Source organism: Gigantopelta aegis, chromosome 3 (genome assembly GCF_016097555.1).
Source record: "Gigantopelta aegis isolate Gae_Host chromosome 3, Gae_host_genome, whole genome shotgun sequence".
Lineage (NCBI taxonomy): Eukaryota > Metazoa > Mollusca > Gastropoda > Neomphalida > Peltospiridae > Gigantopelta > Gigantopelta aegis.
The window spans coordinates 8,815,822-8,843,612 of record NC_054701.1 but is presented as its reverse complement, the minus strand read 5'-3'; the positions used below and the strand labels follow the sequence as shown (position 1 = coordinate 8,843,612).

The window sequence follows — 27,791 nt, the reverse complement described above, 5'->3', positions numbered from 1 at the left end:
TCTTTATGGTTGTAATTTGTATTGCGCACACCAGACTTGTTTGATTGCTACGCAAAATACTGGCGGCCGTCTTGACTTGATAACCTCCACTATTTAAAGTACGCAGTTGATCGATACTCTGTGTATTAAAAACCTCATGTAGAGACCAGACGATTGTCTAGATCTTGAAATTAATCACCTTTGTACAACTAAAGACATTAGAGTATGTTAAGCAAAACTGAATCAAAGCATCGCTTTCATTACCATATTATCAAAATGTCATTAAAAATATAAATAGTAATAGTGTGATGAATTCCATCAAGAAACAACATAATATATGGACTACTTTATCTGTGATACAGCCACTACAGTTTGTTTTATTGGGCTGAACGAAACAATGTAGGTTAAAGATATACATTAAGCTTAGATTTATTGGCAATTTAATGTACTAAATTATAATATGATTGAGTTTGTTTTACAGGCGGCCATAGCAGTGGCTGGGCTCTTGGACTGGACGTATGTTTCAGCATTAGGCCTGAAGCAGCAGATTGGCCGGTCGGATCTGGAAACATTTGTTAACATGACAAAAGAAGGATCGCTGTGCATTGCTTCCACTCACGAGCTAGACACCGATCACCTGTCTTCGTCTGGGTTCCCCGATTTCAAATCCAAGGCGGCTCTTCTTTTCACCGGAGATTCTCTCATACGTTCTGTCCCGGAGACGTCATCAACGCTTCTGGTCGTTTCAACGGAGATGCCGTTGTTGCAGAAACAGAGCGATGATGTAATCTTTCTTGTGGAGAACACCCCGAGGTTGGAAGGGTTGACTGAATACCTGTATCAGCTTGTAAACACCAACATATCGCTGAACGTCCAGCGTGGCTATTTATTAACCGATAGCGAGTGTTTTCGAGACATGGGTGTGAATAATTCTGAGATCCATTTAAAATGTCTCAGAATGATGAAGACTAATTATGAACACCTGGCCATGGCTGACGCTACGTTCCTTCTTCTAAGAGTTGCTAAGGAGAGAATACAAGCGAACTGTTCGGGCGACGTCGCAGGCTGTACAAAGACATCGTTGACATTTATTAATGATGTAATGTCATTTTTTACGTACAATGGACGCAGAATAGCCCAGAGACGACCGACATTCAGATTGATATTCCCACGGAGTTCAGCAAACCAAACAGAGGTACATATTGTTATATCCGTTTGCTGTTTTAAATGTATGCATTTTATAATCTAGGGTTTTACAAAAATGCAAGGGTTAGTGATTTTCACTAAGCCACCAAGTTAAACCACTGGTTCAAATTCTTGCCCAAATATAGATTGAGAAAACTGGATGTTCAAAACGATTTTCATGCAATTTTATTTATATTAACATTTGTTTTATTATTAACTTATTATTTTAATAAAAATTTTTTTAACTGCAACTGTAGTATTGTAAAATAAAATAATAATGTACGCGAATATCTAATTTCTAAGGTAATGTCCTTCGTAGTTTAAATAAATTAGCCTGTGTTGTGAAAAATAATGTTACTGGTTGCACTGAATTTGCATCGTATTACTTAGGATAAAATATATTAGGGCACGTTTTTCTTTTTTATATAAACTTGACGTTAATAGTCACACTGGTAATTAGATTCATTTTAAAATATATAGTAGCCAATGCAATGTAACTAATGGAACAAAGTAATAAAAGTCGTATTCAGCTAAAGAAGAAGAAAAAAACTCCACACAATTTTGAATTAAAAAGTGCATTTTTTAACATCTATTTCACTGGAAAATTGTCTGGTGTTGGGTATGGTCCTCGAGGTATAGCATTTTGGACTATAATTTAATATTTCTCCATCAGTTTGTAACAAAGTAGCGCATTACGCACTGAAACGATTGTCTGATGCAGTAATTTACTCGATGTCATGTTTTCGTCATTAACGTTGATAAGCAAATCTACAAATGAAAGATGTAATTTACTATCACTGATACATACCCATGTATAGCGATATATGTAGTTTCTGTTCATGACGTGAATGTACTGTTTGCTAAATTTTATTTATTAAAGTTGCAGTCTCGAATATGTTCCATTTAACAAACATTTAGAACATGTCATCTGGTCTTAAATTTTATTCTTCAATATTCTTTGGTTGAAATCACCAATCTAGGTTATGTTCAAGTTCAAGTTCTTTATTGCGTTAAGCTTTATAGCTTAATGGCATAAAAACAGTATTGAACATATAAATTAATATATATACAATAGTGCAGTACATAGGTGGAGAGTGACTAAAACAGGTTATTGTTAAGCTATAATTAAAATCGCATGTAGTATAGTATAGCAATATGGTAATATAATATAATTTAATATAAATGTACAGAATTGTTAACTACTATTGATATTAATGGGGTATATGGGTATTTATAATAATATATAAATAACCATGTATAACTAGTTATAGTGTTTGTAAGAACTGGTCTCTACTTCGATTCGCCTGTAATAAATATTTTCCAAGGTTATTTATCTCCTTATTATTTTCAGAAGTTAAAAGCTGTATTAATTTGAAGACACTAGGATGTTTAAAATAGTATTGTTTAATTAACTTATGTCTTAAAGTTTCATATTGTGGGCACTGTAGAATGAAGTGAAATTCATCTTCTATTGCATCAGAATTACATACCTTACATGTTCTTTGAGATCTCTCTATGTTAATATACCCGCCAGTTTCAATATTTAATTTGTGTGCACAGATTCTAATTTTTGTTATTTCTTTTAAGTTACGAGAGTCTGTTGGTGTAGCTAAATATGTTTGTAATTTGTATTCTCTTATTAAATGCTGGTATAGTAAATCCTTGGGAGATGCCGTTATTGTACTGTAGCATCGTTGCTTGAATACGTCATACATCCTTTCTTTTATTATGTGATATACATTAATATGGATGTTACTCAGATTCCAAATATAATTTAATCCTAATATATTTAGTTCATGTAAATATGGTAATGAAACAAATAACGACATGCTTGCATGTCGTAATAATGCAGTTGATCAAATTTGAAAAAAAGTACTCGGTCGGTACCGTTCCCGACTGAGGTGCTTGTGTCGCAGGATCGAACAACCTCAGTGGATCAAATTTCTGATAGGAATTGCTCCGTCCCAACCAGTGCATCACGACTAATATATCAAAAGTCGTAATATATGCTGTCCTGACTGGAGCAAATGTATATAAAAGATTTCTTGCGTGTTTCCTCTAAGACTACCAGTCACAAATTACAAAATGTTTGACATCAAATAGCCGATGATTAATAAATCGATGTGCTCTAGTGGTTTCGTTAAACAAAACAAGCTTTAGTTTATGGATGTGTTGGTGAGATTGCATCTTTAATAGTATAATCACAGTTGTCACATCACAACTAAGTCTTTCTTTCTTTTGTTCCTACTGCTAGACCATAGATATGGGAAACATCGAGACGCCCGTGACAATACCAACTGCATTCTACAACAGCCACTGCGGAGACGCCTGTTTCGAGTGTACGGTGTGTCGGCCATCTTTTTCCTCAGACGAACGAGTGATGTTCAACGATGCAGATCTACTTCTTGTCGGCGTCTTTCCCATACACACTTCAACTCCAGGTAGAAAATGTGCTGTGCCAAATGTTGGAGGATTCAAAATCGCCCAGGCTTTCACAAATGCAATCCAAATGCTCTCTCAGAAGAATCTGACTCTCCCTAACAATATTTCGTTTGGTGGAGTTGTGTTTGATTCGTGTGGTGACCAGACCTGGTTTTCCACTAAACACCACGAAATTGAGAACTGTTTGTACCACTACAAAAACTCAGATGACAGGGCTGTCGTTATTCAGCCCTCGAAGACTGTCGCTTACTTTAACACAGATGCCTTTTCAGGTTTTAACACCGTTTCGAACACGGCGAAGCTAAGTATGACTATTGCAGACACTGGGATAACGTTTGGTAACTCCACCAACGACCACTATACAGATTCAGTCATTAGAACTCTAAAGGAAATCAAATGGACGTACATCTATTTTATTGTTTCTGACACTGAATTTCTAAAGAATAAAGCTGATCAGTTTAAAATGAAATCTTCTGAACATGGAATTTGTATAGGTGGAGTTATAACGCTAAAGCACAACGCATCAGGACACCTGCTCGAGGAAAGCATGTCTACCTTGAATGAAGCAAAAGAAGACGCAGGGACATTTCTGCTTCTTACCACCGAACATGATACAATGCAGATGTTTACCAATCTTTTAAACAAACCAGTTCCAAAATTGGGTCTCAAAGTGTTAATATTTTCTTGGCATCTTCGCATTCTTCAGACTAACAACTTGGAGAACATCATCGACGAGGCGGTAGTCATATGGCCTAGACCAGCTACATCTGCTGGGTCTGGCGTCCCTTCTTCGGGTAACCCGTGGTACGAGCAGTTTCAAAACCCTCAGACTAATAATGGATCAACTGTTGACATCCTACAGCTCCTGGACTCGCGACTAACATTAGTTATGAATAAAGCTGTGGAAAGTCTAGTATCTAGTCTTGCCATTATCTACAAGAACAGATGTCCTCGACAAGGCAGAATGTGTAAAGCATTCACTGATTTTGAGTCCTTAAAGGACGAGGTTCGACCACTGATGCTGTCGGGCATAAAAGATCTACAGGACACATTTTATATTAACAGGATTGACTTCAAAGATGGTGAATTAGTTGTCCAGAAGGTAAAATTAGCATAAAGATTATTTAATAAATAATTGATTAATTAAACAAATAACACTGGCGTAGCCAGGATTTTATATTCGGGTCACTGACATTAGGAGGGTGGGGAACACACTATGTCTATGTGTCTGTTTTACACTTCATGGGGCGACACACAAACATAATACAGTGGTGAGAACCTGGGGTGCGATTAGGTTGCAATGGTCTTCATGTCCCGACCCTTTGACTATGTCAGTGCCAGATAACAATCAGAAAGAAACGCTTTCTATTGTATTAACACATATGACAATATCTGGCTCAGGTGAGATAGTCATGTTTGGTAATTCATCAGCTGCCACATGCTGTAACTGTATGGTTAATATACTCTTCTTCTTTTTCTATGTCCATGACCATTAGATCATAATTTTAAAATCCTCAAATTTGTTGATACATCATTCATTATGTGTTTATTGCTACTGAACTTCTGTTGAGCACATAGTGATGCAAGGTCCATGTGAATAGTGATGTTCCAGCAATGAAATGTTACACGTAATCTGTCCCTTAAAAAGCAATTGCCGTACAATCACAGCATATAGTTTACACAGATATATTAAGGGATAGCTATGTTGTATATGACCATTTGGGGATGTTAAAGGGACATTCCTGAGTTTGCTCCATTGTAAGATGTTTCCGACTAATAACATATTCCTACGATTAAACTTACATATTAAATATATTTTCTTCTTTAGAATATCAATGTCTGTATATTCAATGTGTTTTAAGTCGTCTTAATATTTCTAAGAAGCCCAAACTGGATTTTGTCTTCAAATAATTTCGTATGTACAAAAAAACTATATTTTAGAAAATAAAATGAAATGTCACCTAGTACAAATATTAGAACGATCAGAAACACGTTTGGTATATAGCCACTAATATTTTATGCAGAAAAATATATTTGATATGTAATTACAATTGTTAAAAAGTCTGTTAGTCGATAATATTTTATATATATCAAACACACCCAAACATTTCCAAATACAGCCTCCCTAAAGGTCATATCCAAATTGACCACACATAAATCCTGATCCAAAGTCATTATTTTCACTTTGCTGTGTGTGTTCCAGTTAAGGTTTTATAATGACATACACCATTTTTAACTTGATTATTTCAGATTGGAGAATTGTCCACTACCGGAGATGTGACAGTAATCCACGACAAATCAGTAGTTCTTCCTGCATCAAGTCAGTGCAGTGGGTGGTGTTCCAAATGTCGTCAATGTAAACCGCGGGGGAAATCAGACGACCAGAAGCTGTATCTGCAGGGCGATATTCTAATCAGTGGAGTCTTCCCAATCCACCAGCGAGGTCTCACATCCTTTAAGTGCGGCTTTGTGTCGGGAATGCTCGGCTCTGATCGAGCCGTGGAAGCATTCATGTATGCCATAGAATCATCACAGTCCCGCTATCCATACCTGCTTCCATCCGTCAATGTTGGCGGCCTGGTGTTCGATTCCTGTTCTGATACTAGTCACGCCGTACAGTCCATTGGCAACTTCGAATCCTGTTCCACCTCATTATCAAACTCTGAATTGTGGGCACCGGATCCAAGCAGCAATATGGGCTACGTGCTTGATGGCGGTGAAGGGGTAAACCAATATGTCTGGAGAGCTATTAGGCACATTGGAAAAATCGTCCTGGCAACAGATGCAGATGGAGATGAACTGCCTACTCTTAATGAAGAGGCTGCCGGTGAATTAGAAGCAATATCTTCTGTCCTCTTTCACTTGAACTGGACAGATATAATCATCCTGGCCACAAATTCGACAAGGCATGTTCAGTTAGTGCACTCATTATTCGTAATTGCGGCTCGTAGCAACATTTGTGTTTTGAAAACAATCTATTTCGAACATTATAATACAAGCTCTCTTAATACCATTGCACGGGAGTTAAATAGTTCACCAAAAATGGCCGTTGTCGTCCTTGCCCATAAAACAGACACTCTGAAGTTGTTTCAACACAATGGTATCATTCGTTTTCCGCGACCTTGGCTAGTGAGTGTGACCAGTGACGACTGGAGATCTACATCTGATGTACACTTTCCTTATGGATCCATTCTCTTGGACAAGAAAGGCAAATTCAGTAAACATTTTGAAGAGTTCTCGCTCGCCTTTAAAATAACTGACAGTGGTCTCAATCCGTGGTGGCAGCATTACTGGCAGGAGCGGTTCCAGTGCAAGTTGCCAGGGGTGAACTCTAAGTATGATGCAAGTTGTCCAAATGCTTATGATTCTCGGGATGAGCCTTCAACAGTTGCTGCAAAGATAATTAAAGGAGTGGACCTCATCTTGCACTCTATCCATGACCGATATATGGAATTGTGTCCCAGTATCATGGGGTTATGTGCCAGGTTTCTAAACGAGGGCGTGCCCGCATTGCCCTCAGTTATAAAAAGTGTTAGGTTTGAGTTTGAGCAAGAAACTGTCCGGTTTGCAGGTTCTAACAGGCTTGATGCTTCGTATGTTATAAAGAGTCACCAACCACGCGGTACAGTTAAGGTAAGGTATCTTTCTGTATTTACTAACAACACATTATATAGACATAATCATTTTATAAGACACACATATATAAATAGGTGCACTATACTATAGATATATTATCTATCAAATGACTTTTTATTTAAGATTTTAAGTTGATAAATAGCTTGTCAAAGTTGCAAAAATGGCGGTTCCAACCAAATATATTTATAAAGTTTTGCTTTGAAACGTAAAGTTTATATATTCAGCTATAAGCCTATAAAACATTACAAGCAAATAATTCCAATTACTAGTAGAAAAACATTTTAAGAGAGAATTTGTAGAGTGCGTGACATGCATTAACTAGTGACATAACTGGTTTATGCATACATATACAATACACTACGCTTACCTAACAAAAGAAACAATAATGGTGACCATGCTGTATTTAGCCAAAAATTATTCGGGAAACCCCTCTTGTCGTCTAGTGCAAGACTTTTTAAAATTATTATTCTAGAGTTAATTATGCTTGTGATTGATTAATTTGTAGTTATTTGTTAGAAATAAATGTGAAAACAAAGAAATATTGTAGTTTTAACTTTGACATAGGACCATTTATACATTTAAATAATATAAATATGCAAACTAAAGCATACAAGAAATGTTTTATCACATATTATTTAATATGTTTAAAATCTGAATATATGTACAATGTATGTATGAATTGATGTAATGTACATTTATGTGTGTGCATGCATGAATGAGTGTATGTATGTATGTATGTATGTACGAACAGACATACGGACGGATGAATGGATGTAATATATGTATGTATGTATATATGCATGCATACATTCATGCAGGTAGGTAAGTTCATAGATACGTTTGTGTGTGCATGTACGGATACTGTGAGTTGTTTATTTTCGTTCTGTTGTGTATTGTCATCTTTTTTCTTTCATTTCAGATAGGAGAATGGCATGATTTTCATCTGCAACTGGACTTTAACAAGTTGAGGTTTTACGACAACAACGGGGACGTGTTGCCATCAACGCTGTATTCCCAATGCTACGAAGACTGCATGTGTCTCAACATCAAGACAACACCGCCAACCACTGAACCAGCAGTAGAAGTACTCGACCCTGCCCACTTCTCCAACTCGTCAGGACAGTTCAACGGTGTCCTGTGGGCAACCGTCATCCTGGCTATAGCAGCATCGGGGGCATTCATCTCGTTTGTGCTCATGCTATACGTCCTCTACAAAGTCTGCTCTGGAGCTCTCGCCAAACGGCACGTGTGGCTGGGATTTATGCTCCTGGCTGGCGTCATGTTGCTGTATCTGTCTGTGATCCCCTTCACGTTCACCCCATCGGAAGGAGTCTGCGGGTTGAGGTATTTCGCACCAGGCTTCAGCTACGCCCTGTGTTTCGCGTCTATACTTGTGAAGCTGACTTCCCTGAGAGATTATCGATTAATCGGCCTTGGAGGCGAGGTCTCAAATCTCAATCAGATGCTGTCGGTGCTGTTCGTGAGTGGGGTGCAGATCGCCGTGGGTGTCCAGTACTGGGTTCAGAACAAGCCCATGCTCCTCACTCGATCCATCGGCTTAGACGCCATGTTCGCGTGCTCCTTCGAGAAGAAGGAGTTCGTAGTGTACCTCGTTTACATCATGATTCTCATAGTGACGTGCTCCTTGTACGGTATTGGCGTTCGCAACGAACGCAAGAATATGGGAGAGGCCAAGCTGCTGCTCACGTGTAGCTGGCTGTGCGTGGTGGTGTGGGTGGCGTGGCTCATCGTGGTCTTCGTGTTGAGTAGCCAGTACACTGATGCGTCCATATGCATCGCCATCCTGGCCTGTGCCACGCTGATGCTTGTGGGTATTTTTATTCCCAAGATCCACCTCGTGTCGAGACTCAAGTACGATGTGTCCAAGCACGCATCGGGCAATGCGAGCAATGGTTACAAGGTGGACCCAGATTTCTTCTTCGAAAGACCTTACTCTTTACCTGGGACAATGACCAGCACGTACTCTTCTGTGAAGACCTTCCCAAAGAGCATCACCAATTTTGACTCTTCCATGAGCTATTAAATTAGCTTTCCTGTATATTTTAAATTATTATTGTTATTGAATAATCATATTTTGGGTGTTTCTGATATATTTAACGTTAGTTTGACAATGATTTGCTATTCCATAACTTTGATATACCGGTATTGTATTTTGATGTTGATAATTCATGGCACTATTTTCTATCCCAGTGTGTTTATGAAGTTGAAGGATAAGTACATCTTTGCATTGTTTTCCTAATCAACTGAAGACTTTGGAAATTAATAAAATATTGGGCAAAATGTACGAAGCCTGTTTATCTGAAACGCAGGTGTTTAAGCGTTGTAAAAGCATATAGTTAGACAGTTGTAAGTCAAAAACAAGCTTTGTAATGTCACATGCTATTTTGTTTTAATTCGGCCCATTGTTTTTGGCTTAGTAATGACATACAGTAATGCAATCCCATCGATTTGAAATATATAAAATGCAGTTTCTGTCATATCTACTTTCCACTGAGCAAAGTCTTCCAATACAGGGCTTGCCCCCTGACAATTTCACTGTGAGTCTTTTGTAAAATTGGCAGCCCTATAGTTTAGGTATAAGAATAAACAAAAATCGTGATTCCTACTGAAAGAAAACATTTTCCTAATGGGCACCACACATTTGTAGCAAGAATTGTGCAGAATGTAATATTTTACCTACCCCTGTCTGAATATACTCAAAACTAAATGAGACTTCTTTTATTTCGGGTATTTTTCATACTGAGCGGTAATTACACTGATTATTTCTGTCTTTTTTCCCTTCTTTTCATCTTTTTGTACATGATATACTTCAGCATAATACTGTTAAATTTATTTTATTTTGATGTACAAAAGAACAATCCAAAGGTCGCCGTTTGTTAAAGTTAAAAGATCCCCAAGAAACGAAAAAATAATTTAACAATCAGAAGAGGTGGTTTCATTGTATGTAGACCATAACTGTATAAATATAATATAATTTACACATGTATGTACCGATGTTGTTGATCAAAATAGCAATTGTCACACATTACGCTCCGAGTTTATGAAGCCTGTTTTTCTTAAACGCGGGTGTTTGAGCATTGTAGATGTACCGTACGCATTTACACGCGTGTAAGTCTAACACATATTTTGTAAATTCGGCCTGTAACGTGTCTATAAGTATACTATTACTTGTGCTGTGAGTTTGTATGTGTGTATGAATGCGTGAGTGCGATTGCGATTTGTACATAGTAAGGCGCCATTCAAACATTACACCATATTGTTATATAATTTCGGAAGATGAAGTTGTACAACGTAAAAGCTGATATTTAGTGTAGGCCTAGTAATTTAAATATGTTGTAATATCAAGCGAATCATCTTAATTATTTCCGGTGGTAAATAAATGCTTAGATTTTCACACTGGCAGATCTCCTGATACTTTTTGCACCAGTAAATAGCCATTGAAGCGATATACTCACCCCGGTTGTGTTATGTAAATATTTTTCATTCTTGGCATCACAGACATATACACTGTTAAAGGCATCCTATGTAATGTTTGAATGGATCCTAATGTTTGAGACTGTTCAGTCTACTAATTCCACTTTCCGACTGATGTTATAATATATTTTCCTTATTTGTTTAATGTACCTAAGGTTAAAGCACGCTATCCTAGGGTCGCAACCCTCCTTTCTGGATTGGGTGCCCGGGACAAACATCAACGGTCTGTGATGAGAGGAAACTGACTGCTGTGACCGTAAGACACTGATTAGGCACAAAGACTTTTTTTTATATATTCACGGAAAGAAGTTCCTGTGCATCATTAAAATATCAATGAGATTTATATTTTTAAAATTTAAACATATTGTGTTCTACATAGATGTACTATTTATCTGTTAATAGTACAGTGATCCTCTCCTGCCTTCTGAACCTGAAGTATGGTCTACACAATGCTTAGTGCGCCGTCGGTGACGATGTAACAGAACAATGTATTGATGTACGGTCATGGTCATACTTTGTGATCACCTAATCGGTTGCGTACATTTCTTCCACTGATTGGTCTTAACTCAGGGATGTATTGGGATGCTAAACTTGTCATTTCGAAATGATTTCACATGTCTACCCGCTTGATATTGACGATTTGTTAACGTGACGTCACCTGTCGACTCCCTAAACATGGAAGATCCCTAGTATTCCTAAACTGTCGAGAACATCTCCGCAGACACTGCATAGTGTTCTTATGAACACCAATGAACACCAAAATGACTAGCAACATAGTTTGTGCCATTCTAACTGCAATCATGCCCATCTTTCGAAAAAGTTAATTTTCTTGGAGTCCAATGATAAGAAAAATGATGTCAAACAGGAGCACGTGACCAAGAATGCTGATAATGCAACTTATGATCATAAAGCATGAATAGCTCGTGCAATTGATTGGGCACTGCTGGGATATGGAAGGAAGTGGTTACACGTTTATTTACTGAATTTTTTATGACAAGATTTCAAATAAATTATACTCTCTATGCAATTATTTGGTGCACAGGAACTTTTTTCCGCGAGTATATATGGCCGGCCTAACGAATATAGGTTGTATATACAATTCTGGCGCGAAGTGGCAGTTTGGCTTACTGGAATCTATACATGATGATGCATGCTATAAAGCGTTTGTACAGTGTGATATATTATCGTGCCCTTTCCATAAAATATCAATTCACTATTCCGCTACATTTTGGCTACTATATTTGCATTTGTCATTTTAAATGAAATATAAATTAAAATACAAACTTATTTTCACTAATCTTCTCTTTTTGTAAACATAATGTCAAATCCATAATCTAAATTATGTTCTTATTACAATGAACGTTATATATTAAAACATGGTGGTTAAACTTCTAAAATGTTTCCCCGAGTCTTTTTTTATGGTATATTCTAGTCTTGACGTTGTGCTGTTATAAAAAAATTAGCCCCATTTTTGGTCCTGAAAGTAGCAGCAAGTTTAGATACAACTTTTTTGTATCAACAGGCAGACAATTTGCACCTTTCACCAGACAGGACAGTACAAGACATGTTAAAAATATTAACTAAGAACTGGTAACATCTGCAGCAGTCTGTTCTCATACAGACTACCTATCCGGGTGTTGAGGTTCATATAGACTGGATGCGGCGCGTGCGTGCGGCTAAAAACAAATCGAAATATATTAGTTTCAGTGAGAGCGTCTAGACAGGATGCAAAACGCATGCGGCCAGCCGGATTGAAATGGTCGTATGTAGTGTATATGCCCAAAACGCATGCGGCCAGCCGGATTGAAATGGTCGTATGTAGTGTATATGCCCAAAACGCATGCGGCCAGCTGCAATAAAATAATGGTATATGGTTTATATGTCCAAAACACAAGCCGCAGACGCATTAGACGCGACAGTTGGACCGCACGCACGCGCCGCATCCAGTCTACATGAGACTTAAGCCGAGTATAACGATTCTTAAGTTCGGCCAGACTGAGAACAACTTTGAGCATGGACATGGCATATCCACTGTCTATCTGATAAAACTAATATTATTCATGGATATTCTGGCATGCAAAGCGGTTCATTGAATCATTGTATTTTACTAACATTGTATTATTCGTTTTATTAAATTATATGAAAAATTCGAATGCATTGTTGTTGTTGTTATGGATGAAGTCGTTTGTATGTTGTTGTTGTTTTTTTTGTTGTTTTTTGTTTTTTTTTACCTCTGATATGATTCGTCTTGCAAGGATTGTGGATGGGGATGGGGAGGAAGGGGGGGGGGGGGGCGAGGTCTGAGAAACCTGGCAGGCTGCAGGTATTTCCCAATAGAACTTGACAAATAAAATGTAATGTCACAAAATGCTATACCAATGAGAACCTATACAACATTTACCATACTTGTATACTACGAACGATGGTCGATTACGACACCGCATTCTTTTCTTTTTCGATGATAAAAACAAACTTTTATTCGTTCGTCTGTTAATTGTGCTCCCAAAGTCCGCCGACTTCAACTCCATGGACTATTAAATTAAGGACTGTCTCCCCAAGACGTTAATAGGCGGTGGAGCGGACAGTAACACGTGTAAAGGAGCTTTCAGTGGAACTCTCGTCATGTTGGTCTACAACATAACACTCTAAGAACTAAACACAAAGTTTATGTCATCTTGGGAGAAAAGACTATATAAATATATCGCTTTATTACGTTGTGTACTAATGTTAAGAAAGTTATCAGTGGTATAGCATTTGTTTGACATTACGTTTTGTAAATGAGCTATACATGGAACTCTAGACTTGTTGGGCTAAAACATTACACTCTAAGAAATAAAGAAAATGTTTATTTCATACTGGGAAAAAAAAAGACTATATTGCTTTATTACGTGGTGTACTAATGTTCAGAACGTTATCATTGGTATACCATTTATTTGACACTGCGTTTTGTAAAGGAGCTATAAATGAAACTTATAGAAAATAGTTATGGCTTGGTGGGTAATCAGAAAAATGTGCGTGACGCACGTTGCTTCAAAAGGATATGGGTTAAAAAAAAAACTAACTTCATTTTCAAATTGTGTGAAACCCTTAAAGTGTACAAATAAATGTTTGCCCTTGAAGTAAAGGTAGCCCGCCTATTAAAGACTACCAATTACAATTCAGCTCTAAACTAAAAGTGTATGGAAAATTATCACATAATTGTGTGTGACGGATGTTACATGACGGACGTTACATTTTGTCCACTGACATAAAATGAAGTTCTGAGTCTATAAAAAGCAATACGTTGTCCACTGCATTAATGATAGAAAGCATTTTAGTGCATTTTGTGGATTTTTAACACTGAGGATTTATCAATATATCAGCAAATACAAATACTGCAGCCAGTGCTCCACAACTGGTGTAACAAAGGCCGTGATATGTACTATCCTGTCTGTGGGATGGTGCATATAAAATATTATTTGCTGCTAATCGAAAAGAGTAGCCCGTGAAGTGGCGAGATCTGGTTTCCTCTCTCAATATCTCTGTGGTCCTTTTACCATATGTCCGACGCCATCTAACCGTAAATAAAATGTGTTGAGTGCGTCGTTAAATAAAACATTTCCTTCCTTCCGTAAACACTTCTTCAATATCATTCATTTAACTTAAAGGTAAACATCATGAAAACACTGTCAGGTTGAAGACAAATACTGTCGCCTAAAAGGGTTTCAAAAGAGTCTGCAAAAAGAAAAGAACCAGAATCTATGTCGAAAATGATAAGATACGAGACTACCAATGTCCTATCCGGGTGTATGTTTAGATTACCACTGTATGGAGATATTTCATACATGTCACAGTAGTTGCTGGTGTCATATGATATGGATGCATTCAAAATTAATAGGTGTATAAAACATTATGGTTAATCAAATTTGGGGTATCTCGTCTGCCTCTCCCCAGCCATCCATTTTATTCATCGTGATGGGTGGTGGCAGGTATTTCTTCATTTTCTCTACAACATAGACGATCTTGTCCTCTCTGGATCGTCATTTCCAGGTAGTACTTACTTAGTGCATACTGCTCATTTTACGATTTCCATCACGAATCAGGAAAGTGTTCATTATTATCCATGTGTTCATTAATCATTTCTTAGATTGGCACAACAGTATTTTTGGTTAATTTGTGATGCACTATATTTTTCTTGAGTACATACATTTATTTTCGAGGATGTTGCCTGATGAAAATGAAATTGAATTGTATTGAAAATAGCTCAGAATATGAACAAGCGTGAAAGGGACAATTCTCAGTTTGTAGCCATTTTAAGAAATGTTCAGCAAATAAAGTATTTTTACATAATTAAAATTTATTTACATGTTACACATTAATGTCTCTATAATCAATGTATTTGTGGACAACATTATGTTTTGTAGTACATGTATCTCAATATCAATGGGTTTTTTTTTTGCAAAGACCACACGAAATATGAAATATTTTAGCTAAAGGTTATACCAAATGTATTTATCTATATAAAGCTTTAAATGTAAAACGTAAGGTAAGGTAGCGTTTAAAAAACACACATAAAAGCAAAAACGAAAAACAAAACCCCAGGAAACAAACAGAATGTGTGTTTATTTTGTTGGGGGAAGAAACAGAAGTCTTACTAAGGACGAAATCTCAGGATAGTCCCCTTAACGTACTAAAGAATTGTGGGTAAAATAGTGAAACCACCTTTTGCTGTAAAGATGCTAAATGAAGACTTTTTCTGACTTGAATGTGACGGACGATGTGACCCACATTTTCCTGTGACAGACGTTACAAGACTGACTGACATGTTTATTATCTTTACCTTGACTAGAGCAAACAGAATTACAAAGGGCATACACCTTTTGATTTTCTTCTCACTTAAAGAATTCACAATTTTATAACGGACGTTACACTGACCGAGCACATTGTTTCAAATCATAAGTTTAGTAGGATTTAGATTTGAAATTATGTGTTGATGTCAGAAGCATTAGAAAAGACGTGTGTGTCTGCAAATTAGGTGTCTTGTTAATTGAATTTGCTCCTTTGTATAATGAAATAATGAACTTTAATGTTTGCTGCCATGTTCTTTGATGCATGTAATTGCCCAACAGATAAAATAACACATACCATGGTCTTAATATGTCAGTCGTGGTGCGCTTGCTGATACAGAAAAGTATCCACAATAGGTAACATCTAAAAGAATGACTGAGATATAAATTGCAGTAATAAATGTAAATGTATTTATTGCTTAGAAATAACAAGAGCTTTACAATGGATGAGAACTCAGGACTGTCCTTTCAAAAGTAACACAGAGCTTTACAATGTTCATATAAAAGTAAATGTAAAATGATAAAATAATCATCTGTGCATAACACTAAGAATAAGTAGGTTTTAGATTTATGTATGTCACAGATTGATTTTGATTTGTAACAGTCGCCCTCGTACAACATCAATATGCCGTATCACGTCGTGGCTAAATCCCTATGTCAGGGAGACATGCTGCATCAAGTGTGTAACACATGATTGTTTGGTAAGAAATCGAAATCATGAGGACACGCATTGCGCACATGCGCTGCGGTAAAATATGAACTTGAAAAAGTCAAACATATTCGTTAGTTATGAATTAATTCGGATGTACGACTGAAATGGTGAGAGAAATGGATTTTGTTTCGTTGAAGGGGCTGTCCTGAATTTGCAAGCATTGTAAGCAGTTTCAGAGCCTTTTTGGCGACTACAATGACATATTAAATATATTTTGTTGTTTAGAATATCAGTGTTTGTCTATCCAGTGTGTTTGCGGTCGTGTGCTAAGGTTAGTAACAGTGATTTTTCATTTTGCTTTGCAATGCATATTTTTTCTTACGTACGAAATTATTAGAAGGTAAAATCCGGTTTGGGCTACTACAAACATTAGGACAACATCAGACACCTTGTAAATACAGACACTGGTATTCTAAACTAGACAACCGGCGTCGTGGCAGGCCATCGGTCTACAGGCTGGTAGGTACTGGGTTCGGATCCCAGTCGAGGCATGGGATTTTTAATCCAGATACCGACTCCAAACCCTGAGTGTGTGCTCCGCAAGGCTCAATGGGTAGGTGTAAACCACTTGCATCGACCAGTGATCCATAACTGGTTCAACAAAGGCCATGGTTTGTGCTACCCTGCCTGTGGGAAGCGCAAATAAAAAATCCCTTGCTGCCTGTCGTAAGGAAGAGTAGCCTATGTGGCGACAGCGGGTTTCCTCTAAAAACAGTGTCAGAATGACCATATGTTTAACGTCCAATAGCCGATGATAAGATTAAAAATCAATGTGCTCTAGTAGCGTCGTTAAATAAAACCAAACTTTACTTCTAAACTAGACAATATCTTTAACATGTAATTGCAGTCATCCAAAAGGCTCTGTTAGTTCTACACATGTTACAATGGCAGACAACTCAGGATAGTCCCTTTAATTAATCTGACCTGAATCTGTACAAGGAACTAGAAATATGTCTGGATGTCCGTCGTGTGTCTATCTCCATACTCTATTCTGATTAGATTTTGGTTCCACTTACTTTCCCTTGCGGCATGTAGCCCAGTGGTAAATCGCTCGTCTTAAGTGCGATGAATAGCACGATCAACAGTCATTAATGGATTCGAGCTTTTTTCCTGTCCGTAATACGTCAAAGGCTGTTGTGTATACTGTCATATATAAGGGAAAATTAATAAAATAGATCCCTTGCTGTTTTATAATTAGGAGTAGCTTGATGTAGCGGCAACAACTTTTCTCTCTTTCAAGTTCTCGACCAAGTGTCCAAACAATCATATTTTAGACACCTAATAGTCGTAGTTTGAAATGTGCAGAGGTGTCATTAAACAAATATCCCTTTCCTTTTCTTTTGTTTTCTTCTCACCCCTCCTCCTCACCAATCACATATTCAGCTTTAAAGTTCCCTTAAAGAATAGTTCTCAATAAATTAGTATTTCATTATTTTATTTTCAGATTATGATGGCGCACTCATTTGTTTTCACATATCTGGGAGGAATTTCAATTCGTGTTATGTCTTTGCCTAGAATTCGCACTATTTATACATGTATTATGGTAACAGTGTGCATACTCATATTTACTGTTACGGTATTGGAGTATGGCGGAGAAAGAATAGCTTCGGTTGATGACGTAGGTGCGATTCGTCTTCGCAATCCCTTTCCACAAGCACCACATGTCAAAGACTTCGTTGTGAATCCTCATCCATTTCGCTATCTGATGAATCCAGAGACCCTTTGCTCAGGAAAGGATGTCTTCATCATTACATTTGTACTCAGTGCACCGAAAAATCTCATCAGACGACAAGGAATACGACGCACATGGGGAAACAGGAACAGATTCTTCAGTGAAAGTTTTCTCGTCGTTTTTATCCTGGGACAAGTCGCTGACAGAAAAGTGATGACGTCAGTGAAGAAGGAGTCAGGTATCTATGGTGACATAGTCCAGGAGGATTTCGTCGACAGTTATCGTAACTTAACCTACAAGTCGATAGCTGGATTGAAGTGGGTGTCCACGTTCTGTAGACAAGCTGCTTACGTCCTGAAAACTGATGACGACATTTTTGTGAATATGAAACTGCTCTTGACCTACATACAATTAACTCTTGAACCATCACACGGAAAAACAGACATAATCCTAGGCTACTTGATGACTCACAGAAAAGTGTACCGCTCAAAGCTTGCTAAATGGTACATTGCGAAAGACGAATATCCATTAGAGTATTACAAACCATACTGTTTGGGCTTGGCTTATTTAATGAGTAGTGACATTGCAATAAGAATGTATAAACTGTCTTATACTGTTCCATTCTTATGGGTTGAGGATTATTATATCACAGGATTGCTTGCACAGAAGCTCAGCATCATTCACAGACGATACAACAGTGCGTACCGTTTGTCAAAGGTTAAAGACGTCAGTGGACAACAATACGTTTTCTATTTTTCACCCAAGGTCGGGACACTGTTCTCTTTATGGAATGATTTGATGATAAAGGAACGCAGGAGTCTGCAGAGAGAACATTCCAAAAGTAAACCAATCATAATTTGACTGACAACGATCTGTGATATCAACGCAACCTGTAGCAACTAAAGCTGCGTTAAAGTCGTTAACCGTTGTGACAATTTCAAACTCCTGTAGTAGTGATACAGATACTATTGGCATACCATAATGAAAACTTGCCGAGAAACATTAAAGGACAATTTTTACACAATAAAGGATATTCTGATATAATGTTGTCAAAATATTTATTTTAAAATATGTCCTAATACTGTCAAACCGCTTTATTCGTGGTGATTTAATTTTCATGTAATCCGTGGACTAGAGCAGTCAACAAATTAAAGAATACAATGAGAATATAACACATGCATATCTATAGCACGAATTTATGATACTATCTTTTTATACACGGATTTAGGTTAGAAAACAATTAAACACACAAAATTAGTTTTTACAGTAAAAGGATATCCACTACCTGAATAAATCTATTCCCGACGAATAGTAGCTAGGGATCGTTTACACGTGTTTTCCCTCATACAGAAAACACGTAACACGGCTTTCGGGTATCGATCCTACGTCCTATTACATCTCAGGAAAGTGTCCAACCACTAAGTCACATATAAGTATCGCTTGTAAACATGCGGTTTAAAACTTTCTTAATTGTTTCACTAATCGCATGCAGAAAGTAGTATATGTTTAACTGTGATATTTGCTTAGGAGAATAATATAGCACCATGCGTTATTTTTGGATACACATGGTTATTAACACAGGTGCGTCTCTTAACAATTTCAAGACATACGACTGGCTGCTCCTAGGTGATGACCAGGTCACCAATGCCATATATCCAATGACAAACTACACGATGGAAATCGATTAGACTGTGACGTATAGTTAACCTGACAGCAACAAATGCAACGGCTGTAAATAACTTTTAGTCGAAAAAGATGTTAAAATTTGCTTAAAATCTGGTTTTTGAGGATATGTAAGAAATAAAATAATACTTTCGTGTCCGTTAGATGCCATTTATCTCACAACTCTTTCGCTTTCGCTCGTTAGATACATTTTAAAACAACTCGTTGTGAGATAAATGGTATTTAACGGCCACTCATGTACATGTGTGTGTGTGTGTGTATATAATGTAGATAGATAGACAGACAGAGAGACAGAGAGACAGACAGACAGAAATATCGATTATTGCATGAGCAGGAGTGCTATACGGAATTGATGAAATTGTGAAACGAGTTTGGGAATTATTTTATTCCCTGAGCGAGAAGGAACAATTAATAGTTTCATAAATTTCGTAAGGCAATGGAAAACAATGTAGCGGGTTTTCTCTCTAAGACTATGTCAGAATTACCAAATGTTTGACACCCAATAGCCGATGACTAATAAATCAATGTGCTTTAGTTGTGTCGTTAAATAAAACAAACTCTAACTTGTATCCGGCCCAATTAAAACGTTATTTGCAAAAAAAAAGAGATAATTATAACCTTTAATCGACATAAGACAATTTATACCATTGGTATATAAGCCATGACCCAATTTTATAATATGGGTACCGAACTTGGTACATATCCTATCATTGTTGTTTTATAAGCCCATCATCTGAAGATTCCAGAAATGCACTATGGCAGTATGAATCCCACAGCTGTTATACAAATAACACCATTTTCTACCACTATTGTACTATACTGAAAATGTAGTGATTTTAAAAACTCTTTTTAATCAACTTTGAATCGTAGTAATTAATTTTCAATGAATGTATCAGCTAATTTCTCGTATACATATTTAATGTCATTCAACGAATTTATCATATATGTTTAATGTAATTGCTCTGTAGCTGGATTTTATTCTTTACATAATTATTAAGTAAAGTTTCCTGAAAACAGATAACAAATGTAAACAGGGGTTCTGTGAATAAATATTAAAAGGGCAACAAAAAAAAACCCAACAACCCCCCCCCCCCCCCCCCCCCCCCAAAAAAGAAGAAAAAAAACACAACAAAAAAACAACAAAATAACAAAAACAACTGAAATCACCGATGCTACTTTCCGAGGTATGTACCTTTTCTATACATTAACGACAAACCAAACTTCCAATATCCTCTACATATTTTGAACAGTATATTTATTTGTTTGTTTTTATGTATTTTGTTTTTTAAATTACATTTACAGATCTTCTTTTAATTAGTTTTGTAGCTATGCATGTAATATCGTGGTCGTAATGAAATATCGTCTACTAATTTTGAACAGTACACTTATTTATGTATTTATTGTTTGTTTGTTTATTTATTTACTGTTTGGTTGTTATGTTATATTAATTTTTTTTTTCAATTATATACATGTCTTTTAATATATAGACATGTAATATCTCGGTCTTAATGAAATATCCTCAACTCATCTGTAAGTGTACATTTATTTATTTATTTATTTATTTATTTATGTGTTTGCTTGTTTGTTTATTGTTTGTTTGTTTGTTGTTTTAATGTGTTTATTTTAATTATTTTCTTATTTATTTACACATGCATTTTTAATATGGAGCGTGACGTAGCCCAGTGGTAAAGCGCTCGTTGATGCGCGGTCGCTTTGGGATTGATCCACGTCGGTGGGCCTGTTGGGCTATTTCTCGTTCCAGTCAGTGCGCCACTACTGGTATATGAAAGGACGGTGCATGTAAAAGATCCCTTTCTACTAATGGACAAAAAAGTACTCTGCTACATAAACGTGTTACACGTTCATGATTTATATATGTCGCACATTGATTGTTAGTAGTCACAATCACAAACAAATCAATCTTCTGTAGGACTGTGTAGTACACGAGAGTACAAGGAAGTCATGCTGCATTAAATCGGTAACATGTGATTGTTCGAAGAGAAATCGAAAACTTGCATGTAAAGTCACTTTCATCTGGCCACTAGTGACATTTGTTGCGTTCAGGGGCAGCAGTAAGATACCATCTCGTAGAATACATATTCACTTGTTAGTTATGTGTCAAGTTGGATACAACCAAATTGGTGAGAAACGTATTGTTGTCTTGTTAATTATTCATAAATGAATCAGTAAAGGGAAAATATTTATAAATCACCCTTAGTGTATGCCTTGTAGCCATATCTACCACCTCGGTGGAACCATTCAACTTATTGTTTTCTCCTTCCAACCAGTACACCACAACAGGATAAAGGCCGCGGTGTGTGCTTTCCTGTCTGTGGGAAAGTGTTTATAAAAGTTCCCTTGCTGCATTCGGAAAACTGTTGCGGGTTTCCTCTGATGACTTGTTACCAAATGTTTGACATCCAATAGCCGATGATTAATTAATCAATGTGCTCTAGTGGTGTCGATAACACACACACTCTCTCTCTCTCTCTCTCTCTCTCTCTCTCTCTCTCTCTCCTCTCTCTCTCTCTCTCTCTCTCTCTCTCTCTCTCTCTCTCTCTCTCTCTCTCTCTCACATTGTGTTTTTGCATTTTACAGATATACCGGTTTCATCGTTTTACTGTAAAACACAGTTGGATTTCTCCTACAATTTGAGTCTGTTTCAGTTCTGTTTTATCAGATTCCTCGGACTATCTCCCAAGGTGTCCACATCATCGCCTAGCTGTCTGTTTTATCAGATTCCTCGGACTATCTCCCAAGGTGTCCACATCATCGCCTAGCTGTCTGTTTTATCAGATTCCTCGGACTATCTCCCAAGGTGTCCACATCATCGCCTAGCTGTCTGTTTTATCAGATTCCTCGGACTATCTCCCAAGGTGTCCACATCATCGCCTAGCTGTCTGTTTTGTTAATTTTGGAGGGAGGGGTGGAGGCCTGTAAATATATAACTAAATACTAAAAACGTAATTCATTGTTTTATTTTTTATTTTCAGTTTATGATGGTGTACATTTTGGTCTCCTCATATGATAAGAAAATGTCCACTCCTTTTATCGTACATAAGATGCGTTTGCTGAGAATTCGTACTATGTACATAGGTATTACAGTGATAGTGTGTTTGCTTATATTTACTCGTATTATGTTCGAGAATGGCGTGGTGAGAATAATATCCATTGATGACGTCATAACTTCGGCCGCTAAAATTGAAATGATGCATTCGTCCAAAGACATGCCTAGGATACACACAGGTCTCATAGCAGACACACATATATACGGGCGAGATCCCATTGTAAATCCCCACCCGTTTCGCTATCTGTTGAATCCAAAGACGTTTTGTTCAGAGAAAGATATCTTCATCATAACATTTGTCCACAGTGCACCCAGAAATTTGATGAAACGACAAGCCATAAGATACACGTGGGGAGGTAGAAAAATGTTTCTCAATCGAAAAAACCTCGTGGTTTTTATCTTAGGAAAAGTTGGTAACAGCAAGGTGATGAATTCTGTGAGGAAGGAGTCAGGCATCCATGGCGACATAGTCCAGGAGGATTTCGTCGACAGTTATCGCAACTTGACGTACAAGGCGATCGCTGGATTGAAGTGGGTGTCCACGTTCTGTAATCACACTACTTACGTCCTGAAAACTGATGACGACATTTTTGTTAATATGAACGTCCTCTTGAACTATATACAATCAACTCTTCAACCATCGTATGGAAAAACGGACATACTCCTATGCTTTCTGATGACTGGAAAAAAGGTGCTTCGTTCAAGACGTTCCAAATGGTACGTTTCACAAGAGGAATTTACATCGGACTACTACAAAACATACTGTACTGGTTTAGCTTATTTGATGAGCTCGGACATCGCAGGGAGATTGTACAGGGCGTCTTTGACCACTCGGTTCTTCTGGGTGGACGATTATTACATTACAGGCAGGCTTGTACATAAACTGAACATCACACTCAGAGCACACGACGCTGCTTATAACTGGAAGCTAGACAGCAATGATAAGAAACAATATGCGTTCTATAATGTACACCAGATTGGCACTCTTATCTCTTTGTGGAATGATCTGAAGATAAATGAAATTAGGCTCCAGCAAGATGTACATAAATACAAAGAAATAAGCAATACAAAATTGAAGTAATAAACGATGAGCAAAATCGGTTACTTAGCAAACACGTTGACTGAAGACAGTATATACATGTCTACATTGTGAAGAACAGATAAGACTAACACATATGGCAGTGACAGCCATCTCTTCATAGTAAAAATATACAAATTGGCCAAATTTAATATACACTGGACAAAAATAGCACATAATAATATTCAATTTTGATGAACTGTATGTCGTTAAAGTTACAATATCTCTGAGTGTAAGGTATCGTATCTTGGATTGAAAGTGGTATTGAAGATGCACGGCCATGTCCTATTAGAATTTTCATGTTGTACCGTCCGGAACACTATGCTTATTGTAAAATACATTTTCGAATGTCTGCAGATTATAGGTACCACAAATTGTATGTATGTATAATTAGTATACAGTACTGGCCTTAGTACTGTATAATAGTCAGAGTGCTCGGGTTGTGCTAGGAAATGCATAGACAAGATCAGTTGATACAGTTTAGTATCAGAGGAGCCTCTCTCATTCTGCAGATCATGTTTCGATATAACCTCGTAATATTAACCGTAATCTTCAATGTGCTAAGTGTTGTTAAATAGTCCTTCCATTTGCTTCTCATTATCAACGTATAGGTGGCATTGTGCCAAAAACAGAAAGTTCCGTGTTTATTTCAAGTGCCATATGTATTATAACTGTTTTGTCTAGTAGAGTTCCTATATGTACATTAAATATTTCTTTCAAAACACAGGGTCATTACAGTAAATGAGTTTTAAGGGAATGATTTAATGGACATGACAGTATGGCTATGTATGTTTGCGCTATATATTATATAACCGAACATACATAACCAGTCCATAGTAAGTATCTCCAAGAGTAGTGTTTTTATTTATTATTTGTCTGGTTAGACCGGTATTCAATAATACGGAATATTCGACTTCCGGTACCGGCAGTAATTGTTGGTAACAAACGTATATTTCCAATGCATTGTTTGTTCTTTATTACTGCACACGTATTTACTGACGGGTATATCTGTAATTAGCAAAGTTGGTTTGTCAAATAGCTGCAACTCTGAACACCGTTTGTGAGTGCAGTATGTGTGTGGATGGGTGGGTATGGGTACTTTTTGGCATGCTTCCATCAGATAACTGTTCAAACACGCCCGTCGTGGGCACAACCTCTGACTTCGCCAGAGAGTTCTGTCAATGACAGGTTTGAGTGCAGCCGGTTCCGGCCGTAGATGACTTGCGCAAACCGGATTAGCTGCGGTTGATCGCGCCAAGTGATTACAAGGTCCCCTGCTTCACACTAGTGTCTTAAATAAAGTTCTGTTCTGTTCTGGGACCAGGATGGCTCTGATTGGTAGTAATATGTGACACTGATTATTTGTGCACTAAATAATTACACTTTTATTTGTTATGCTGTTGTTGCGTCGTATACACAATAGGTTGAAACCAATGCAATGTGCAAAAATGGAATTGCGATTTTCAGCAAATATGAGGATTGCTTATAAAAAAAAAATCATTGGGAGAGGGGGAAACATGTATAATTAAATTGCAAATATAGAGAATAACTGGTTACTGTCTGAAGTTATCGGCTTTATCCTCTGAATGTTAGGTCGTCTGTCAACTTTTGCTAAACGGAGTTATTCCCCTTAATACAAAATTGTGTTGGGTTTTTAATAGTTCTTTTCAAGGTATTCCATCAGTATAGCAAAAAATCGGTATTATTCTTGTCATATTTTAAAAGTGACCGCAGTCCCTACTCTTATATTTAATGATCACGTGTTGATTCGGAGAAGTCAAAGGCGTACGCGTTCCCATTTTTGCCCGAATTAAACAAAAGTGTCCGAAACTGGATTACGTTTAGTCATACACATGTATTAGCATCACTGCCAAACAGCTATATCGTGTTGCAAACGAATCGCCACACATGTTTACATGGGTTACAACTAATGTTTTGGGTAGAGTAATGAAAATAAATCGTGAAAAGTGTTCAGGCCAGCTTAATTTGCCCGAATTTCTTTATTGTTTTTGCCTGAATTTGAGAATTTTCTCCAGGACTGGGGAGAAGCGCACGGCTGTTATTAATATTTTCTGTCACGTTCACACGTGCCATGTTCAGTTGCAATGCATTGTCTTTCGAATTCTTCAACAATTTAGGTATCCATATTTGGGGTATGTAGTAGATGAATATTTCCGTTGTCGTACACATGTCCAACTATCATATACCTGTATACATCACGTGTTCTTAGATATGTTCGAGGGAATTAGTAGCGGAACTCTCCAAAACGTTTTTTCTTCTTAAGATAGGCATCGGGGACACTTTTTAAATACGACATGATTGTGTGTTTGCTGTTATGACGGAATACCTTTAATAAAATGAACAAAATTAATTAAGTCGACTCTTAAATAAAAACAAAAAATGTTGGTACAGTAACAATTGTGTATTTATATAACGTTATTTTGGGTTAAAATACATTTGTTAGCATTATCTCTAGAGACTTTTATACCAAACTGTCATTATAGTAATCCATTTTTTTTTTCTATACTAAAAACGAAGACCATGTCTCATGGATGTGTACATGTATACAGCACCAGTATATCCTTTTTAAAAGTTTGTAAGATGAATTAAATAAATTTCATTTGACATTTATATGCATAATAATATAAAAATCGACTGCGGATCTAGGCGTAGGGTATTAACAGTGATCACCATATATTTTAAAATGCCCCGAAAAACCATTATTTTATCAGATGACTACAATTAATTTGTTTTTAGTGGGAGTATGTACTATTTTGGTTAGCTGGAAGTTTCCGGAGAAGTTTATATGCCAGGGCCGTAGCTATCGGGGGGCAAGGGGGGCAATTGCCCCCCCCCCCCCAAAAAAAAAAAAATCAAAAAAAATCCGGAAAGCATTATAGAAACTTAAAGAAAATTCTCTTCTTAACTGTTTAAGGAGTTTTAGACTAAGCTACTCAGTTGCCCCCCCCCCCCCCCCCCCCAGGCAAAAAATCCTAGCTACGGCCCTGTATACTGTAGTGATATTCACCGTAAAGAGTTGGTATTACTGTCACTTATTATAAGCGGCCAAGTGTTTATCGCTTTATACAGTTATTAATTATCGGTAACAATAACAACTTGAATAACCTAAGAAAATATTTAGGACGATTAAAAATTTAAATTAGAGATCGGTTAATGCAGGATAGTTAATGTTGAACATTTAACTTATATCACTTGATTTATCCGTGATTATATATAAACCACAGCCGCCATTGTTTTGCAGATGTATATTTTGTATAACTATGTTGTATTATGTATGTTATGTATTCCACTGGTGAGTTGTAAAACGCGAGGTAAATAAACAATTGAAACATGACCTTGAACTTGTAATAATGTATTGATTTTGTTACAGAACAAAGTACACATGTACTTCATTATGCTCTTGGATTGTTGTTATAGTCGTAGCAGCTGGTGACTATTTGGTGCAACATGGCTGCTATTTTGAAGAAGAAAAGGTTAATTCTGATACATAAAACCACACAGAGATGATTAAAAAACATATTATACATGTCAACTAGAGATATTGGTGTGCTGATATGGCGGCCATCTCGACACAATAACTGCCATATTAACATTAGAAGTTGTTCATGGATTGAATTTGAGAACTCCCCAAAGAGATCATCTGTGGCAAGTTTCATCACTTTATTACCATTTGAAAGGATGTTTCTGTTATCTCATCTGCCAATAGTGTTAGTAGTATGCGACCATGTTTTGGCGACGTTTCAAAACGTTGACCCCAACATTTGTCACTCTCAGAGACCTTTTTTTACATAATAGACGTTAGGTTCGGCATGTTTTCAAACATATAACAGAAAATATGTTGATCAAGTGGATTTGAAGAACACCACTTGGGCTTTTTCTTGTTCCAACCAGTGTACCACAACTGGTTAAAGAGCGAGGTATGTGCTTTCTTGTCTGTGGGAAAGTGCATATAAATTATCCCTTGCGGGTTTCCTCTGATGACCACGAGTCAAAAT

The 27,791-nt window shown here is 37.0% G+C and overlaps 3 protein-coding genes across 3 annotated transcripts; all 3 read left to right on the top strand.

Annotated features, from left to right (window-relative positions):
- The first annotated feature begins 439 nt into the window (after positions 1 to 439).
- LOC121367304 (G-protein coupled receptor family C group 6 member A-like) lies at positions 440 to 4,723 on the top strand. The gene is made up of 2 exons (XM_041491417.1): positions 440 to 1,174; positions 3,419 to 4,723. Exons 1-2 carry the CDS (start codon positions 440 to 442, stop codon positions 4,721 to 4,723), a joined length of 2,040 nt encoding a protein of 679 aa, XP_041347351.1.
- A 183-nt stretch (positions 4,724 to 4,906) lies between these two features.
- On the top strand, positions 4,907 to 12,886 carry LOC121367303 (metabotropic glutamate receptor-like). Its single transcript, XM_041491416.1, has 3 exons — positions 4,907 to 4,936; positions 5,857 to 7,239; positions 8,162 to 12,886. Exons 1-3 carry the CDS (start codon positions 4,907 to 4,909, stop codon positions 9,284 to 9,286), a joined length of 2,538 nt encoding a protein of 845 aa, XP_041347350.1. The 3' UTR covers positions 9,287 to 12,886.
- Positions 12,887 to 17,815: 4,929 nt separating this feature from the next.
- Positions 17,816 to 19,006, top strand: LOC121367302 (beta-1,3-galactosyltransferase 1-like). Its single transcript, XM_041491415.1, has one exon. The coding sequence runs from the start codon at positions 17,816 to 17,818 to the stop codon at positions 18,806 to 18,808; it is 993 nt and encodes a 330-aa protein (XP_041347349.1). The 3' UTR covers positions 18,809 to 19,006.
- Positions 19,007 to 27,791: the final 8,785 nt, after the last annotated feature.

What these genes read in the sequence shown, in the direction of transcription:
- LOC121367304 (XM_041491417.1), top strand. Translation starts at nt 440, where the DNA reads ATGATTGAGTTTGTTTTACAGGCGGCCATAGCAGTGGCTGGGCTCTTG. An exon ending in GTTCAGCAAACCAAACAGAG is followed by an intron (nt 1,175 to 3,418) that starts GTACATATTGTT and finishes TCCTACTGCTAG; the next exon opens with ACCATAGATATGGGAAACAT.
- LOC121367302 (XM_041491415.1), top strand. Translation starts at nt 17,816, where the DNA reads ATGGTAACAGTGTGCATACTCATATTTACTGTTACGGTATTGGAGTAT.
- LOC121367303 (XM_041491416.1), top strand. Translation starts at nt 4,907, where the DNA reads ATGGTCTTCATGTCCCGACCCTTTGACTAT. An exon ending in TGTCCCGACCCTTTGACTAT is followed by an intron (nt 4,937 to 5,856) that starts GTCAGTGCCAGA and finishes TGATTATTTCAG; the next exon opens with ATTGGAGAATTGTCCACTAC. An exon ending in AACCACGCGGTACAGTTAAG is followed by an intron (nt 7,240 to 8,161) that starts GTAAGGTATCTT and finishes CTTTCATTTCAG; the next exon opens with ATAGGAGAATGGCATGATTT.